At 41.9% G+C, this 20,244-nt stretch overlaps 1 protein-coding gene across 1 annotated transcript in view; it reads right to left on the reverse strand.

The window, feature by feature from the left end:
• GRM8 (glutamate metabotropic receptor 8) overlaps positions 1-20,244 on the reverse strand; it is a 485,373-nt gene that overhangs the window by 373,785 nt on the left and 91,344 nt on the right. Inside the window, exon 3 of the mRNA XM_039513552.1 lies at positions 14,736-14,952. Within this exon, the coding sequence (XP_039369486.1) occupies positions 14,736-14,952 (217 nt within the window). The remainder of the gene's footprint in view (positions 1-14,735; positions 14,953-20,244) is intronic.

Here is a 20,244-nt window from a genome sequence, read left to right on the forward strand (position 1 = left end):
CTGTCCCCGCGCCATGGCCCCAAGGCCACAGCGGGGAGTAAAAGCTCCTGCAGTCCCAGGGCCGCAGCGGGGGTCTGGGTGCTGGGGCTTCCCCCAACACCCCCGTGCTTCTGTAGGGGACCAGGGTCAGGGCGCTGAGGTTTCTCTCACCCCACCCACTCGGTGCTTCTGCCAGAGAGTGGGGTCAGGTGCAAGGGCCTCCCCTGCTACCACACGGCTTCTGCTAGGAACGGGTGGGGGGCTTCTCCTGCTCTGCGGCTTCTGCCAGGGATGGGGTCGGGGGGGCTACTGGGGGCACTTCTCCTGTCCCACGGCTTCCGATGGGGATGGGATTCGGGGGGTGGGGGGCTGAGGGGGCTTCCCCCATCCCACAGCTTCTGCTGGGGACAGGGAGGAGGGGCTCTGAGGAGGATAGAGGTCAGGGAGTGCTGTGGGAGCTTCCCCTGGCTTCTGCCGAGGAGAGGGTCTGGGGATGCAGGGGCTTCCCCTGCCTGACCTGCCGGGAGGTGGAAGCCAGGGGCACGCCAGTTGGCCAGGGCCCCTGGGCACAGGCCCCGTGGGCCCAGTGGCTCATTCACCACTGCCTATGGAATCATTGCTGCAGGGTTCAAAGAGAGGCTAGACATGTACATCGTTAATAGGAACTTCCACACTTTTATTAGAAAGGATCAAAATATGTCAGGGATATAAACTCTTGTGCATTTGGGAATAAGTTAATAAAGCACTATGGGCAGATGCTTTAACTGGCCATTATTGAGACTGCACTTTCCTCTTGCATTTAGTTGTGGCCACCATTGGAGACAAGACACTGATCTAGATGGTCTAGTTCAATCTGTTAATTCCCACATCCCAATGTATAGTTGTAGATATTGATAACTAAAATGCAATTAGCAAGAACAAATTACTTATACTAATACTTTAGTCAAGAAATCTTGTCTTCCTTATACTGTATGAAAGCAGGTATTTTCCTGATTTGATCATGACTGGTTGGAAAGCAAAATTGTAAAACTACTAAGCACAACACTGGCCCTTTCTTTTTTTTTTAAACCAAGAGCAAAAGTGTTCTGCACAGGATCAAGAGGTGTGAAATTTAACAAATTTATCTACAGGTGAGACTTTTTTGGTGCACCTACCCACAGGCCCCAGGCTAGTGAAATCTTGCTGAGATTGTAATACTTGGAACCCTCTGAGGAGTTAACAAAAGATACAGTGTAAGTGCAAACCAAGCCAGTGTCTTTATGGTCCTTCCTGTTGTCTGTGCTCTGACAGTGCACTTAACCACAGGTACACCTGACAAAGACTTACATGATATGAAAGCTAAAATATTAGAGGCTGTATTGGAAAGGTTCAGTCACACTGAGTCTGAATAAGGCCACAGTGGCTTGTGTATCTAATTTAAGGTGTACTGCTTCAGTGATTATTCATACTTCAACAATACAAAAGGCACCATATTGAAACTTGCTGGGCGGGGGGACGATGACAGACAAAGACAAAGGAGCTGTTTGCAAGCCCTTGATGAAGGGAAACAAATCTCACTTAGGAAGTAGTACAAGTCTGTGGTGCTGCTGGGACTTGAGATTCCAGGAATCTCTGAAGGTAATAGGTAATAATTGGAGATATACCAATCTCCTAGAACTGGAAGGGACCTTGAAAGGTCATTGAGTCCAGCCCCCTGCCTTCACTAGCAGGACCAATTTTTGCCCTGGATCCCTAAGTGGCCTCCTCAAGGATTGAACTCACAACCCTGGGTTTAGCAGGCCAATGCTCAAACCACTGAGCTATCCCTCCCCCCAAACCTATAACCACTGTGGAGACTAAGCTGTCAATGCATATGGTAAAGTCCTGTATCCCCTGCACCACCAGCCCTATGGACTGATGGAAACAAGACACAAGAAGCCTTTCTAATATTGAAACTATTATATTGTTATCACTTGATGCTTTGCCCTGCAGTGTTCTCTCTGGAGTCTCTCAACTTGTGATAGGAAATCTACTCAGATCAACATGGCGGTAATCCAGAGTCCTGACAGGCTTTCATTTTTAAAAAGCAGTTTGTCCATAATCACCTATAAGAATTACATTTACTTCTAGACACTGAAGCTCTTTGAAGAGAGAGAATGAGAGTGAGAGTGAGTGTGTGTGTGCACACGCGTGCAGTGCCTAGCACAAAAGGATCTCAATCCTTTGGGGGGAGCTTCTATGGAGAGCTGGGCAAAAACTTTTGCACAAATAATTTACTTGCAGAAAAATGCAGTTTCATTCAACCCAAAATGAAATTTGTCAGAATTTTTAGATTCAGTGAATTTATTTTATTTTATTTTTAGCACTTTTGGTTTTGGTTCAAGTCAAACTGATTTCGCTTTTCTTTAATTTTTTTCCAACTGCCAATGAACCAAAAAAAAAAAAAAAAGGGAATCAGTTATTCACCCAGTTCTACTCCTAGGTGAAAAACAACAACATTGGAGGAACTTAATTTCTATTATGATTAAGACCTGACAAATATGTAGGCATTAATATTACTTTATTATAATATATTTTAAAGCTAGAAGGGATCATTTTGATCAACTAGTCTGATCTCTTGCATATAGAGTGACCAGATGTCCCGATTTTATAGGGACAGTCCCAATATTTGGGGCTTTGTCTTATCTACGTGGCTATTACACCCCAGTCCTGTCCTGCTTTTTCACCCTTGCTGTCTGGTCACTCTACCTGCATAACATATGCCATAAATAGGGCCCAACCAAATTCATGGTGCATTTTGGTCAATTTCATGGTCATAGGATTTAAAAAATAATAAACTTCATGATTTCAGATATTTACATCTGAAATTTCACTGTGTTGTAACTGTAGGGGTCGTGACCCAAAAGGAGGGAATGAGGGGGTCACAAGGTTATTGTGGGGGAGGTTGTCATGGTATTGCCACCCTTCCTTCCGTGCTGCTGCTGGTGTTGGCACTGCCCTCAGAGCTGGGCGGCTGGAGAGTGGCAGCTGCTTGCCAGGAGCCCAGTTCAGAAGGCAGCACTGCCAACAGCAGTGCAGAAGTAAGGATGGCATGCTATGGTATTGCTACCCTTACTTCTGTGCTGCGACCTTCAGAGCTGGGCCCTCGGCCAGCAGCCACCACTCTCTGGCCACCCAGCTCTGAAGGCAGTGCAGAAGTAAGGGTGGCAATATCACAACCCTCCTACAATAACCTTGCAAACCTCACACACACACAACCCCTTTTTGGGTCAGGACCCCCAGTTTGAGAAACGCTAGTCTCCCTTGTGAAATCTGTATAGTACTGGGTAAAAGTACACAAAAGACCAGATTTCACGATGGAGACAAGATTTCACAATCCGTGACGCGTTTGTCATGGCCATGAATTTGGTAGGGCCCTAGCCATAAAGTTTAACCAGTGATTCCTGCATCTAGCCCAACATTTTGTAACTAAAGTAGAGCATATATTTTAGAAAGATCTCCAGTCTTGATTTAAAGACCGCAAGCAACACATAAATCACATCTCTTAATAATTTGTTCCAATGGTTAGTTATCTCAAACGTTATAAATGTACATCTTATTTCCAGTCTGAATTGCTGACTTCAATATACAGACACTGAATCTTGTAATCTCAATTCTTTGTCTACTACATTAATGAGCCCTTCATTTTCAAAACCATTTTATTAACACATTCAGTATACCTCTACCCCGATATAACGCGACCCAATATAACACAAATTCGGATATAACGCGGTAAACCAGCACTCCAGGGGGACGGGACTGCACGCTCCAGCCGATCAAAGCAAGTTTGATATAACACGGTTTCACCTATAACGCAGGAAGATTTTTTGGCTCCTGAGGACAGCGTTATATCAGGGTAGAGGTGTATTAAATACCTATACACTATATTTCAACTAAACCACACTTTTAATCTAATGGCAATATTTGCTTAAAATTAGCATTAATATATGGTTAATTTAGTGCGATTAAGAATTTTGAACTAGTTAACAGATAAATTATAATGCTGTACCAACAAGATATTGCATTTAAAGTACTGCTAAAATAAATGTTTGCTTTCATTCCACTTGACCTGTCTGTTGAATTTGCATTAGTTATCATCGTTGTATTATCTGATGTTCAAGTGAATTAAAAAGAAAAACTATTGCCTTGATCCTGCACACACATACATGCTTAACTTACTCAAGTGAATGGCTGCAGCGCTGGGTCTACTTACATGAGTTAAGTTAAACACATGCATAAGTTTTTGCAGGAGTGGGGGCCTATATATCATCATCATTTAATATTTCTATTGTGGGTGCTCCAAAAGGCCACAACCAGGCTGCACTTCATTGTGCAAAGCGCTATACAAACGTAATAAGAGTCCTCACTCCAAATAGCTTATATTTGTCATATCACATCTACTTCACACTTGATGAAAGTTCACAGCAACTTCAAATATGAAGCCAGGTTCAAATCCAATATGGTATAGGAGACATTGGAAGTCAGTGGCATCTGCAGGCTGTTTACGGGGTCAATGGGAAATTAGTTGGTGGTCTCAGATTTGACCGCTATCCACATCACAGCTGGTATCCTTGTGGGCAGTCTCACAAGACAGGACAATGATTAAATACAAATGAAGACCCACAATTCAGGAAAGTGCTTAAGCACATGCTGAAGTCCCATTGTAAGCATGTATTCAAGTGCTTTCTTGAATAGGGATGTTTTCCTGAATCAAGGTCTCAATTACATTTTTTCTCCCGCAAAATGAACAGGAATGAAACCCAGTGGTGAGGAAGCAAGGAGACTTGCACTGCTGATTCCTCTGCTGTACATATTCTGTGAGGACTAAGTCTCCAGGGTACCCACTTTGGCAGCTTTCATGACCAACAAATTCACTTTAAAATTAATATATATTTAGAGTGGCACTTGGAAGGACATCTTTATGGTGTTGTACCAAGGAGCAGATATAGGATAACACTGAACAATGGGAAAAATGTATATAATAGTTTTTAAATATGTCATGATACTATAATTTTCCTTAGGTAAAGAGCCCATGAGAAACCCTGATAAGCTTGTAAACCAGTGTCTTTGGAGTTTTATTATTGGTGAGTCATCTATCTTCTCCTGTAATCTCCAGAAAACAGATATTGCTACTTAATTGGAAATGTATTAAGTTGGTTGGAAAGAATTAAGCATGTTAAACTGAACATAACTCTTTCAAGCTTGTGAACATATCCTAGAACATTCATTTTGTGTCTTTTGTTTGTTTACGTGGGACAGGAGAAAGGGGAGGTGCTGGGTTAGTTATGTTGCCTTTATCAGTACAGTATGGTTCACAATTTTCTGTTTGAGGGAGGTATAAAACAGTCTAGCAAGCTCCAATTGTAGTTAATGGGAGCACTACAAATTGACTGCTTTCAGCATAGCGTCTTCTTGTGCTGCATTTATCAAACCAAAACACATCATACAAGCAAAAAAAAATATTGTTGAGTGAATAATATACATAATTTTCTCTAGAACTGGAACATAAGGAGAACACATTCAGCATGGGAATTAATGCTTCCCACAATTAATGGTATTTGGGTCTCTAAATCCATTAGGCAACTTCTTAACTCTTAACATAACATTCATAGAATGTAGGTAGAAATCCAATTAAGTTAGACACAAAAATGTCCTATATATTGTTTTAATAGAGACGTAATATACAGTTAAGAGAAAAACATATTGATTAGCACCAGTGAAGGTAAGGAATTAAAATGGGACCTTCATAATAAGCCCTTAAAATTATGCTGTACTTTATCAGGTTCTGTAAAAATTGTGTAAAATTATTTAAAAAATTCTAGAATATTTTTATAGATTGCAATATTAATGCACTTACAGTATGATATTGCAATTTTCCAAACATTACAAGCTTTTGTTGACAGTTATATGGTGTTAGTAATACAGTCTGCAAATTGAAATGCAGTATTATCAATAGAGTTCAGCTGCATACATATAAACATAAAACTCACAATTGAGTTAAAATATTTCCCTTTTGTGATAGCGTGTTAGAATATTATTAGTTTTATAAAATTAATTTGTTAAGCTTGAATCCATTTCTAAAGCAGGAAAATTCTCTGACAAGAAATAATACAAGATGAAATGTAACTTCTTTTTCTTTGCACTGTTTGTTTTTTAATATAAAGTCAGCCGTGTACTTTCCAAGACCAAAAAAGGCTTGATATTAAAAGATAACTGCAGGAAATGTGAATGCAAGCAGTCTTGTTTATTTCTAAGGCACCTGTTGCTGTGGTAGCTAAGGGCAATAAGAATCTTCTAAGTGGAAGGGAAGGGTTGGGTTTCTCTGCACTATTATTTATTAAACTTTGTACCTTCATTTTTTAAGCAGGACTGTTCAAGTCCAAGAGATGTTAAAAAGCAGCAGACAATGCAGTAGTTTGGGAATATTTACAAAGCAAAGATACAATGTATTCACATGGCCATATAAACCCTTTGCAAAAGACAGATGATCCAACAATTTATGTGCATATCTTTTTTCAATAGGCCATTCATTAAGATTAGGAAAATGTGATAACTCATCTATGTCAGTCGGTCTTTGAAATTACATAAAATGTACATATCAAATTTTAAAAATACACAAAAACTGTAGCTTCATCAATTAATTATATATGTATAGTGATCGGTGTGATTATCATAACACCATTTTTCATGGTAAAAAATTATTATATGAAGGACCACTGTCCAGTCATTGAGGTCCCTCACAGAAGAATGTTATTTTACCATGTAGTGGGGCGGACTGCCCCACTCCCTGAGAGTGTGGGCTGGGGCAGGCCAGGGTGCCTGCGCAGACAGGGAGCCAATTAAAGAAGGGCTTATTGTGAGCCAATCAGGGCCCAGTTTGGAGACAGCCAATCAAGGCCAGGCTCAGACATATATAAAGGCTGCCCAGAGCAGGAGCAGTCAGTCTGTCCCAGGCCTTCAAGAGGGGAAGGTCAGTCTCCAAGGGTGGAGACTAGCACTGCGGACAGTGCAGTGCTGGCCAGACTCGGGGAGGCTAGAGAGCTTGAGCCCATAGCCGCCAGGCTGCAGGCCCTGAAGGGAAGGGCCTAGCGGGTGCAAGGGGCCGTAGGGGAAGCGCTCCAGGGAAACAGACAGTGGAGGGGAGAGAAGGAGGACAGCAAGGCTGCCTCCAGAGAGTCCCTGGGCTGGGACCCAGAGTAGAGGGTGGGTCTGGGTTCCCCCCAACCCCCCCTGCAGTACACCCAGCCATTGGCCATAGGGAGTGGCCATTATACTACGCCAGATCCCTGACAGGAGGGATTGGACTCAGAGGGTGGTTGGACATGGTAGCTGGGGTGTAGGACTGCTGATCACCGACCCCCGGAAGGGGGTGTGGATGGACTGAGGGGCACTGCTGGAGGGCAGTGGCCTCGAAGAGGTCGTCACCGAGCAGGGAGCAACGCGGGTCCAGAGACGCCAACGGAGGGCAGAAAGACGGATGGGACACCACCAGGAGGGGGCGCTCTGCCGGCAGTGAGCTAATTCCCAGAGTCACCAGCGGGAGACACTAGGTGGTGAGTCCACACCCTGTTACATACCACAAGAATCTATCAAGATGAAGGGAGTAGATAAAAATACCACCAGCAGAATACCAGTCTTAAAACCAAATGAACAGGGTACCCATCAGAACAAAGGGCAGGATCCTCAGTTGGGGTAAATCTACATAGCTGCATTCAGTTCAGTGGCACTACATCTATTTATCCCAGCGAGGATTTGACCCCATCGGTGGCAGGTATACGAGTCCAAGGGAGGCTAAGCCTTCCCAAAGAGCTGACCACTGCCTTTGGAGAGCGTCATGACCAAAAGGGCACCTCGGCTGTAGCCCCACCTGTGCTCAACCCCGAGGCTCTGCTCCAACTGGCCTCTTCCCCACCCCGTGAGGCCCCGCACTCCCTCCGCCTCTTCCTGTCCCCACTCCATCCACATGGGAGCCTCAGGGGAGAGGGCAAAGAGAGCGCATGCAAGTAGTGGCCGGCTGGCCAACAGGAGCGTGGAGGGGACGAAAAAGCTCACGGGAATGGTGAGTGTCTGGCTGACAGGTGGGCAGGGGAGTCCTGGGGGAGAGGGTGAAGAAGCACGTAGGAGTGGTGAGCAGCAGGCTGGCTGCGGGTGCAAAGAGGTGCAAGGGAGTGGTGAGTGGCTGGCTGGCCAGTGGGTCGGGGGCCTGAGGGAGGGAGAAAAGAGGCGCAAGTGGGGAGCGCCAGCTGACTGACCAGCAAGCGGCAGGGGATCAAGGGGAGGAAGTGAAAAGGCATGAGCAGTGGGCAGGGGGGCCCTCATGGGAAGAGGCATGAGTGGTGGGCCAGGAGGCCTCGGGAGAGGGGGCTGAGCAGGACAGGGGTTGAAGCATGGACAGGGATTCAGCAGGAGGAGGCTGAGCAGGGGTGGGCCTTGGGATGGGGCCACGGTCCAGGCATGCCCAGCCTCCCCACATAGAGGAGTCACACACTGCCCATGTTTGGCCCTACATTTCTCTGTCTCTCCCACATTCTCTACCCTCTTTTCCTGGCAGGATATATATGCTATTTTGCAGACGTATGAGCAAAGAAAGACAAAATGCTAAATGTTTTTATCTGTCCTTAATAAGCTACAGTTTTCTGCTTTTATCATTTTTATCTTCTCCTTTAATAGTCTGCCATAAGAAACAGATACTTCCTATCAGGATGCATACTGATGCTTCATTGGCCACTAGTGTGGATAAACACATCCTCCAGCATTTCACATCCCATTAAGGCATCTGAGGAGGTTTTGCAATATGAACAGGGCACTAGCTAAACCAAGCAAGAAGTCTAACCCCAAAAGAGAATTTTCTTTAATCCATTTCCACAGCGTACTGTCATACCCTGGAAAATGAAAGCCCCCCCCCCTGCACAGTTGCCTCTCTGGTGGTGAATTTGTGATCTGACTAGGAGTACACTATGCCTGAGTGAATCTAGCAGAAAGATGAAGCTTATTAGAGAGGAGAAAGCCTTGATCTACCAACAAACATTTTGGGAAGCAGCACTGATGGGAAAGGAAATACAAAAAAGAAGTACTGTGCCTGACAGCTTAATGGGAACTTGGTAAAATATGTTTGCTTTTGTAAAGTTGCCTTGAGCAAGTCAGTGATTTTTTTAAGCATTATATTTTTATATCAGTTCATTCTTGGGGCAAATATACTACCATGAACTGAACTCAACATCCTAAATGATGATGATATCATTGGGAAACTTTGTAATAAGAGAACCAAATAATAAAACTCTAATACATTGCCTTCAGATGATAAAGTACAGTAAAAGAGATAGAATTACTACCTCTTCCCATTCCAATCATTGTCATGTAAAATATTTAATTTTCAGCTATGTTTTGTACCAGATATTATATTTGTCATTAAAATGAGAGAAGATTTTGATACTTACTATATTCTGTGGCACATTAGTGTGGTACCACTGACATTTTCATTATTCTTCATTTCAACTGAGGCCATTACTCCCTGTCTGCGCAAGTTAGTGACTAGGGAGCAGAAACTGAATGGACAGCCAATCAAATTAGAAAATAAAAAAAAATAAACTAACTGTAAAAGCGGGAGATTTTTGGTAGCCCAGAGCCCAGTAACATGCTTAAACCACTGCCAGCAACTGGAATACCAATTGTTATAGCTCATTGCTAAAGCAGCTAGAAAGGTCATTTCTGAGATCTTAGCATGACTAACAGACCAGGTGGGAGGGGGAAGTGAGTGACCATGAGGAGTAAACATGACCCTGAGCGCTCTTGACTTGAGCTTTTGGCTGAACTATGCAGTTGTGCAAGATGGGAAGTCTGGCAAGAGTTAACTCTTGCTATGTGAAATACATTGGGTTAACTGATGGAAAATTCCCCGCCTGACAGGCTGGAAAATTCCACACTTACCCCAACTGCTGAGCAGAAGTTTTTTGGTTTGGTTTTGGTTTTAATGAACAAGCTTTGTAATACAAACAAATAGGGTAAAAAGGGGGGGGGAATCGGAACTCTGGAACACTTGTGATGCTTTGGACATTTCTTGGACACCTCTCATGTTCCCCTGCAGATGGAAGGCTGGCCGCTGGAAGTCTACAGATATCCACTCAAGACCTTCTCAAGACCTTGGGTAAATATTAATCTGGGGTTAATTTGGGGTGCTCTACTAACCTGCTGCAGACATGTGTAAGTGCTGGAGACTAAATAAAGTTGAAGCTTTGAGTGAAAGCACTTTTGTTTGCCTGCTTGCATCAACTATCTGTTGGCTGGACATTCCATGTCTCCATTGATTTATTTCCTTCCAATACTTCGCTAAAAGATTAAAGTTACCAAGAGCTTTGGGTTCAGCAAAACCCCAGGTAACATGGTGACAAACCAAACATTGTTATAACCAACAGATATACAAGGCACTGAAAATATTTTCTATTTTAAGAGGATTTTAAAAAACCCATCACCACAGCACTTCCTAACTCCATTCTTATTATGGTAATTCCTACCAGACTGGAAAAAGTTTATTAAAAAAATGGAAACTCATTCTAGTTTAGAGTTTGACGACTACAATCTCACATATTCCCTCTGGTGCTGAACTTCTAACAGTAATGAAGACAACAATTTGCCTCACATTCTTTCCACAGATTAATAATTTTCCTCTACTGCATAATAGTCTTATTACTATTACCACCCTTTGTATCTTTACACCCACTTTGCCTCCTGCTGTTAGTAACACTTACCAGTTTTAAGTTAGAATGTAAGTGATTCCAGTTAGGAATTGTGTCTTTCTGAATTCAGACATCATCCAGCATAAAGGGTCTGTACAAGAGTCACTATCCCAGAGTGCCCTCTTGCAGCATAGTGTGGCACTGCAGTTGCTCTGACAGCTTCCTCACCACACTTTTTGGCCAACTCCAGTCATAAAGATGACTTGACTCTCCAGCCAAGCTGCCTTAGAGAGAGTTCCATCCCTTCTGGGGCAATGGAGTCCTCTAAATGAAATCCAACAAAATCCCAAAACCAAAAGATTCAAATGGGCTCAGTATCCAGCCCCCTTCTTTCCAGGCAGACCCCAGCTGCAACGGCCTGTCTACCCCACTAATATGTATCTAGGCTTTAGTCAACCAATCCAGTCTAGACTCACCCTTCTACAAAAGGGCTCTGGACAGCTACAGTCCTCAGACAGCTCCTGTCCCTCAGCCAGGCTTCTTGCCCCAAATTATGAGCAACTTGTCCCTTCTCCTCCCCAGCCAGCCTTCAGCTTCTTCTACTACTACTACTTGTATTTAATGATGTAGTAGATACACATTCTGTGACCACCAAGGGCTGGATTTCATGATATATTGTTACAATCTCCGTCTTTTCACAGTATTTTAAAAAAATTGTAATATTGTTTTCTGAACGGTGCCCCGTATTCCTAATGCTGTTAACAAGGTATTTTAGTGTGAACTTCGTCACTTTCAGGTATTTGAGTTTCTCATACAAAATCCCCCTATCGCTATTGCACTCATTACAACTGGCCTGTAATCACCCCCCCCCACCTCCCGGTGATTCCAGAAACATTGTAGACCGAGTTTACTATTACATTTATTTACAATATTTTCAGTGTGATCCTTCCATGTTAGTTCATTATCAAATGTCACACACAGGAAGTTGTAGTTTTTAACTATACCTATTTGCTGTCCATAGAGACACAGTTTTCAATCTTTTTAAATTTTCCTTTTACTGAATATCATTCCTTTAGTTTTGCTTATTGCAAATGTAAATACCCTTCTGTTTCCCCATTCTGCACTTTTCCTAAGTGCTTAATTAATTCACTTTTCAGTTATTTCCTGATTTCTGTTTTTAGTCCCTTCGGCACAGTCATCTGCAAACAAGGAAAAGCCTACTTCTGCACTCATCCTTTTTGAGAAATCATTTATCATTACACTGAATAAAGTAGGGCTGATGGCACTCTGCAGAGGAGTGTCATTTGTGAATGTGTATATGCTAGAGTCGGATTTCCCTACTCTGACTGCATGGTTCTTTTTACTTAAGAAATCCTTTATTCACTTGTATACAGCCCTCAGCTGATGGGCTCTCTTTCTTTGAAGTCGCACATCCTGCACAGGTGGAGTGGGGCTGGGCTAATTTAATTTAGTGCTGGCTGGCCAAATGTCTCCTGCCCTTAAAGTTGCAGCCCACCCTATTGCAGGCTCCCAGTTCTGATTAGGGCCTCTGAGTGTCACCATACAAGGATTATTATTATTATTATAGTGTTGCCATCCTTTGCTATTATCTGGAGAGTCTCATATTTAGTAGCTTTCTTATAGGTCCTGGAGCCCAGTGATTATGTGAGCCGTTATGTTTTCATTTTTAAACAAAAATGGTTCTATGCCTGCGGAGAAAAGCCAATGTCAGTGGCAGATGTAGAGGTGTTGGGGTGGGGGTAATTATATCCTGTGGAAATTCCAATATTTAAAAGTTTTAAAATCACGTAATTAGTCATAATATGAAATATTTGATAGATTTCACTGACCTTATCCAAATATTTCAGTTGATAAAGTCAAAACAAAATGTTTCAACTTTATTGTTTTGAATTTTATAAATTATAACATAACAAAATGTGTCAAGCTTATCAAAACAAAACATTTCCATGATTTCCCATTGAAAATTTGGACAAAAATCAATACATTTCCATGAAATGTTTAGCTTTTGTCCAATCAGCATTTTCTGGCAGAAAAATGTTCCATGGGACATTTTTTGACTAGCTCTAGGCAGTATTTCTATTCCAAATTGAATAGATTTTGACAAAGAATTTTTGAACTCTTGTGCTGTGGCTATGTTGGAAACCAAGAATGATTCTTCTCCATCATAGCATCCATGGAGTCTTGATCAGCAGAACAGTACTAAGTAGTAAACAGCCTGATGAATCTTCACTTGGTTACAGAGACAAATGTTTATCAGCAAGATATTTCTGTATACTGTGCAAACAAGATAACCTGGACTAGGAATTATTTGTTGGCCTCTGCAGTGTCAGAGCTACACTTGGGGTGGACAAATGTAAAGTCATGTAAAGGAAGACTGAGAAAGTTATTCTGTCGATCCCGAGAGTCAATGAATTTCCTTTCAAACTAGTTTTATACTAGTACATGGCAGGGAGACTGCAATTCTATCTAATACACACACGTGATGTCGGTCAAACACCCATACTGTTCCACGTAGATCTAACAGCTCCCTTTGATATCATTGACAGAGAGAGATGCCGTTAATGCACCTGTGGCCCCTGGCAGATACACAGTACTGCTTGAGTCACTCTGTACTGTTCTTTCCAATAGGAAGTATTAAGTGATTATGAGCTGCAAGGGCTCTCTCTTGTGGGGATCCTGCTGCATTTTCAGGTGCTAGTGGAAGTCCACATTGCATCACTGGCAAAGAATGTTCTACTGTTAGTGCTTAGTGTGAAAATTGCAGTATTGTCTTTTGAAAGCAGACCTCACCAAAGTCAACCATGCCTTGGTCCCCTCTTGATCAAACAATTGGAAGGTACTTTACTTGGATTGACCTATGAAGACCACTTGGAAACCAGAGTGTACTGAATGAAAGTGGTGTCGTTACTTACTGATGGTTCTCACATGGATCATTATATTCTGTATAGAGTGCATGGGATCCAGCACATTTCAGGTTGTTGATTCACAAGGCCCTCTATGGTTTGAGCCCTGGGTAGCTAGGAGATGCCTCTCCCCTTGTGCCTTATCTAGACAGCTTGGAAGTTCAAGCTGATGGTCTCTAGATCTGTAAGTGGAAGCTGGGGACAGATTGGAGCTCCTGCTCTAGCATACTCTTCTCTCCTCCCCCCACAATTTGTCCTGACAAAGTCAGAGTCTGTTGAGCTTCAAGGCATGCTGCAAGCCCAATAAATTAATCCATGCTATATGGGGAAGAATAGCAAAGCTGTTTGAGGTTTTTGTACAGTAGAGGTGTTATTTGTGTTAGTTAACACTGGTTTAGTTGGTGAAATATCAATACCAGACCTCTACTTCTCTCGCCTTCATACCACCTATTGCTCCCCTCCTTGGAGTCTAAAATCCATTGCTCCTGAAAAACAGCCAATTTTGCAGGCCAGAAATAACTACTGCACTGAGGAAAGATTAAACAGACCTTAAAAATACTCCTCATCATATGCCAATGTTTATATAACACATTTCATGCTGAAATAAAAACAACCAGGGTATGTCTTTGTACTTTATAGAATTTTTAGAGCAGCAAGATTAAAAACTCCATGAACAACAGTGAGAAAGATTTGCCAGGACTTTGGGGTCACAAAGATTAGGATTTTCTAAGAACAACTCGATCATAACCTCTCTGGCTACAGTCCAACTGCCATTTTTTTAAAAGGATGACAATTTGCTAACATCAGTTTCAATCTAAATGACCATATTATATCCCATTTATCAAACCTGTAGAGTCTCTAATTTGTCAAAGAGCTTCCCCTTTCCAAAGTGGGTGATCTTTATGAATTTCTTGCCTTTGTCAGGAGCTCTCCTTCCTAAATAAGCACCAAAGTGTCACCTTGACAAACCCATGAACAGCAAAATCATTCATAATATTCTCCACTTCTCTCAAGAATACAGTCTAGGTCATGTATCTGTAGGAGCTCTAATTATCGCACATAGACCAGACAGTGTTTAGTGATGCTCAGACTTTAGTAACCTGTCAGCTACAAATACAAAATCTGATAAATGTACACTTACCAATTTCCCTCGAGATCTGAGTAAATGCTTCTACACCACTCTCTCCATAGTTTCCCTCTGAAGCCAGTGTTGACACGTAGTTCCATCCAAGTGCTGTCACAATATCGACCATGGCTTGGGCTTGATATGAGTCAGGTGGAACCACTCGAGAGAAAAAGTCATACCTGGTGTTATCACTTAATTCTGGAGCTGTAGATGCATAGCTGATTTGAGGTATCTGCAAACAAAATGACAAGTAATTCAAGCCAATCTAAAATAATTTTCAGTTTAAAACAGATTATGCACAGGAGCAGCACAAAACTGAATAGCTTGTCATAATTAAAGCAACTAATCAGAAACCATTTCAGATATTGTAAAATGTCAGTTAAGTTTCATTGCATAATTTTTTCCCCCAGTGAATAATGAATTCTGCTATTCTCCAGATATCATGAGTCATGACTCCTGGTGACATACCAGAACAACATTTTCCCCCATTCCAGCCATATTAAGAACTGATGCAAAAGTGAAGGAAGAAAGAGAACTTGTACAACTGACAAATCAAGAAAAAAGGTCACATCTTTGAGGAGCTTAATGTTTAAATGTTACTTTTTATAGTTGGAAGACATTTAAGATTTTTTTCCCTGTTTCATAAGGTTTGTCTCTTTCATGTTTTGTTTTGATTTTTCATGATTTAACACGGCATCATTCATAGCATCACACAAGAATACAAAGTCTAAGTAATTGGGTTATGCAGGAAGCTCTTTTTAAAAACAGATATTAGCTATATACCTATATAGGAAAAATTAGGGCCTTAGTGATTTTTATACAGCTTGTCATCACAATTATTTTGCATGCAGAGAGCAGAAGAGATTTTAAATAACTGCAAAGAAATATGGTTATGCTATTTCTGAGTTAAAATATTTAAAGAAACATCTACATTGCATTTATGCATCTAGAAAAGCCTCAAAATAGGTAATCTGATAGGGTTCAGTCATAACTTTGCTTTCTGAAATAAGTAAAGTTTGGGGAGGTTAAAAAGTTATTGTCTAGAGGTAATGTTTATTGTCAATTCTTTTGCAAAAATATTTAAATTATAATTTTTTTCACCAAAGAATGTTTTGATATTTTATAATGAGTATGATTTGAAAACAGTGGTGATGGGATACACTTGAAATATTCACCAACTAGTCATGAAAGTTATCAGAAAATACTTTGAGTGGGAATGTGGAATACCAGCTAATTACCCCAAAATTATTGTCTGAGGTCCAATGAAATATTGTGTCATTAGCACAAGAAGGAAGGATGATTTTGTGATTAAGGCAAAAGGAATGGTATTTAGGAAATCTGGTTTCTTATCCCAGCTCTGTCAGAGACTTTGTGACTTTGAGCAAGTTACTAAATCGCTTCTTACTTAAATTAGCTGTCCCTTCCCTCTGCCGCTATTAAGGTCTAGTCTAAAAGGCAGGTTACTAGTTTCTGTCGCAACCTGATACGCAGTTATGGCTCTGTATGGCCAATTGTCGGTCCATGGCCATCTTGTCCTGTTAAAAGGACAAGGCAGCCTCCATCTTGGACCAGGTCTTGTTGCATAGGAAAGGGCAGAGACCTAATCCTGCCCAGCAACACTAAAGTGCTGTGTGTACTTTCCTGGTTTTTTTTCTGTTGGGCCGTCTAAAGGTCAGGCTAGTGCAGTGTGCAGAGACCTGATTCTGCCCAGCAACTCCGTAGTATGCATTTTCCCCCTCTTTTTGGGCCCAGTCGTCTGGAGGTCAGGCTAGTTCTGCCCAGCAACTCCAGAGTACTGTATACAGAGACCTAATTCTGCCCAGATACCCCAGTGTGCCGTGTGCAAATCCTGCCGGCATGGGGGGGAACAGCTCGGAGCCTGGAGGGAGGGGGAACCAGGAACCAATCAGATGTTGACACGAGTGAGTGAGACCCTTTCTATAAAACTAGGTTTCCCCCCAAAATCTGTGTGGAGTATCCGCGTGTCAGCTGAAGGACCTGATCAACCTTTCGGCCAGGGACTCCTCCCGGTATAGCTAGCTCGTGTCGTGTCATCTTCGTTGTCGCCTTGGACCTGTTCCTGGCACCTCATCATGCTTCTGGTGTCTGCTCTGCTGGTCAGCTGCGCCTGGAGTGCGGTATTTGTTTTCTAATTTCTGGCAGTTTGCTTATCTAACCTCCTATTTTTCCCCTCCCTAACCCAGTACCAAGTGTGTACACAGTGTTAAGGATTAAAGTATTGAGCTCATAATTGCACAATTGCCTAGGTGTATAGTTGTTCTAAGGTTTTAATAAATTGTTTATTGTAAATTTTTTAAGTGTGTGAGTCACTGCTCTGTCTTTGTCTGGAGTGTTTGTGTCTGGGAGCTGTCTCCACCTGGGGATTAGCTGACCAAGGGGTTCCTGTCCCCGCGGTCTGTGTGAGTGGAATCTGCCCAACTGCAGCCGCACCACACTCTGGGTTTACCCTTAGTGTGAAAGCAAGGGCGGTTGAGGCAGTGGCCTGTGGGTCTCTTTCCTGTGTTGCACCGGGCACCGCCCTGACGAGCCCGATTCCCATCTTGTGTGATTGGTGTGTCTGCCTATCCAGTGTGGTGCAGTGAGCAGTATAGAATTGTACTGTTAATGATTTTTGGGTTGTTTATATTGCCTAACAACATCCCAGCTAAAAATTGCCTCTCTCCCTTGGCCCAAGTTGTGACTTTCCCCCAAATAAACGCAGCCACTTGGCTTTGCACCTTATTCTGGTCCTGCCTGATTTTCCTCTCCCAATATAAAGCTGATCGAACCGCAATCTATTTCGGACAGTTTCAACTGGCTGAGGGTGACAAAGCCATTTAGAAGATGGTCAGAAGGACAAAATAATCTCAAAAATGTAAAATACAGGTGATCTCTCAAAGAAAATGCTACTATCAACAATGAAAAGCTTCATCAACTGACAGGAAATATAAATTCCTTCATGGGATGTTCTGAAACATTTCCAGCACTTTAAAAAGCAATAGGTAGATACTAGCTTGTAAACATGTTTGTTATAACATTTAATGTTCCCCTTAATATTTGCCATTTTGCTCTGTGAAAAGTTACATTTATTCATGGTGGGGAGGGGAGAGAGGAAATACAGCCTTATCATTGGTTACAAGAGGGAAAAAGTAGCTAAAGAGACACACTAACTCTTTTTTCAACAAAATTCAAAAGCATGTTTGGCATGCAGGCAAGTTGTTAGAATGCACTGGATCAATAAACCATGAACTAGGAATTTATACTTTAACTGTAACAACTCTGGTTACAGACTGTAGATTTAATAAACCATATTTTACACATCCCTAGGAACATTTTTACATGACAGAGCACAATGCTTCCTATGCAAAGGAGCTGTTATGGTCTGTCAATTCAGTAATATGTATTTTCAAAACTCCCTAAATATGGTCTGTATCTACACTATAGATCCTACTGGTAACTTGGGTAAAAATCCCCTGTGGGGATTTTTTCTTATATTTATCCTTTATTATCTTTTAAAATTAAACACAAATACATATAACAATATCCACATTGTATTCATATAACATGCAGTCCTGATAACTGTGGGGCAGTAGTTTGTTTTTTTGCTTTGCTTTTTAAGAAAAACATGAATAAATGACTGCATAACTGTGTTGAAATCAACAGTAGAACTGTTATACAAACTGCCAAAAGCTACACTTTTTAATATGAGGATTCATACTCCCATCCTAACTGATGGGATACTTCCCCCACCACCACCACCATCCAACATCTGCCTTCCCCATCTCGACTTACATTGAGTCAGATTTTGCCACTTTTACTTGGGGAATGGGATAATTCAATGTGCATAATGGTGACAGAACTGAGCCCTCTGAAAGGAGGAGACACACATGGGGGAGCCTTTGAATTTGTTAGCTTGGGCTGGTTTATGCCACAGCCTTAAAGTTATTTAACTATATATATTTCTATGTTCATTCCTTAGTACTTTGTCACTTAAAGCTATAGTGTACCATTTTGAAAGACCCATAGGTTTTAGTATGTATAGTCTTAGGTCTTGATCCTGCAATATGCTGACCTACTCCTCCTGGAAATACCAGACACCCTCACATCAGCATGGGCAGGACAACATCAATGCCTCAGGCAGCTATCCGAGATACCAGTAAAAGTTCTTATCCCATTAGATGAAGAAGACACGTGAAAAAAGAAGCCTCTTAGTGCCAGAAGCATAAGACTAGCACCTTTTATTTATTTTCAGGCAAGTGGTGATCCATGCCTAGAGTCCTCCACAGAAGGCAGATTCAACACTTTCTGATCCAGGGACCATTGAATAGGGAATGTTACTAATGGGTTTATTCTGGTGTTCCCAACATAGGGTCCAGACTAACCTAAAGGAGGCCCAAGACAGAGAAGAATAGTAGAGAAAACTGCATGACCCTTCTGTACTTCTCCAATGCAAGTGTCCAGTGGGCACGTTGCTCCTAAAAGTCCTTCCCTTATGCACCTGTTCCATTCAAGAGTTGGACAAATATTCAATGGGTTCTTGCCCACTAGATTTGTCAATTTAAAACATTAGCCAAAGGTTTCATATGAAATCTCTCTATATCCTTTCAGGCAAAGACAGATGACTTGGGAGCAGTTTACCAGATATAGGGAAGTGAGTTGAGATAGAATGATCCTATAAACAGGCAGCCAAGAATCTTGAAAGTTGTTGATGAGGAGTTACAATGACATAGTTATAATAGTCACTGATGCAGCTGACTTCCATCCACAGTATATCAGCAATGACACTTTAAAAAAATAGTTATTACAGCTAACATTGTTGGCAACAGTTCAATTTCAACTGGTATTTTGCCAGCTACTAATAAACAAAACAATTTTGCTAAGGAGTATAAATGCTTAGACAGAAGTTTGCACAGTCAAACATTTTCATATTGGTGATTTCTCATGTTTTATGTCTATCATTAATCATTAAAAGCCTTGTCTTTTCAAAATTATCACCACCTCTTCAGTACAGAAAAGCTTTGAGAGCACAAAAGCCCCACTGAAGTGAAATAGATCCTTAGGGCCTAGATATTGAACACTTGCTGGATGAGAGCCGAGGTCACTGTCTTCCAGCTATTAGTCACATCTGCAAATTGCCATCCATCAGATCATCATCTTAGTCTCCCTTCACTGAATAAAAGCTTCCATGGTATGGATAATCAGGACTCAAGTGTTTGATCTGCGCTAATACCATCTCATGCTGTGATCAAATAAGGTAAGCAGGGTTGCGTGTTGTTTTACTACTTTGATCAGAGATCTCAAATCAACATTTTGGAGATGCAGTAAGTTTTACTGGTGATTCAGTAGGGGACATTCTTCCCAATCAGACAGTAGTAAACCAGTCTCCCTGCGCAGCTGCAATGGGGTCATCCAGAGGTGAAAGTAAGCCAGTACGGTCCGGTACGGTGTACCGGTAAGAGCCGGTAGGCCGTGCCCGACCACACCGGCTTCCACGGCGGGGATTTAAAGGGCTCTGGGCTCCCCA

The sequence above is a fragment of the Mauremys reevesii genome, linkage group 1 (assembly GCF_016161935.1).
Source record: "Mauremys reevesii isolate NIE-2019 linkage group 1, ASM1616193v1, whole genome shotgun sequence".
Lineage (NCBI taxonomy): Eukaryota > Metazoa > Chordata > Testudines > Geoemydidae > Mauremys > Mauremys reevesii.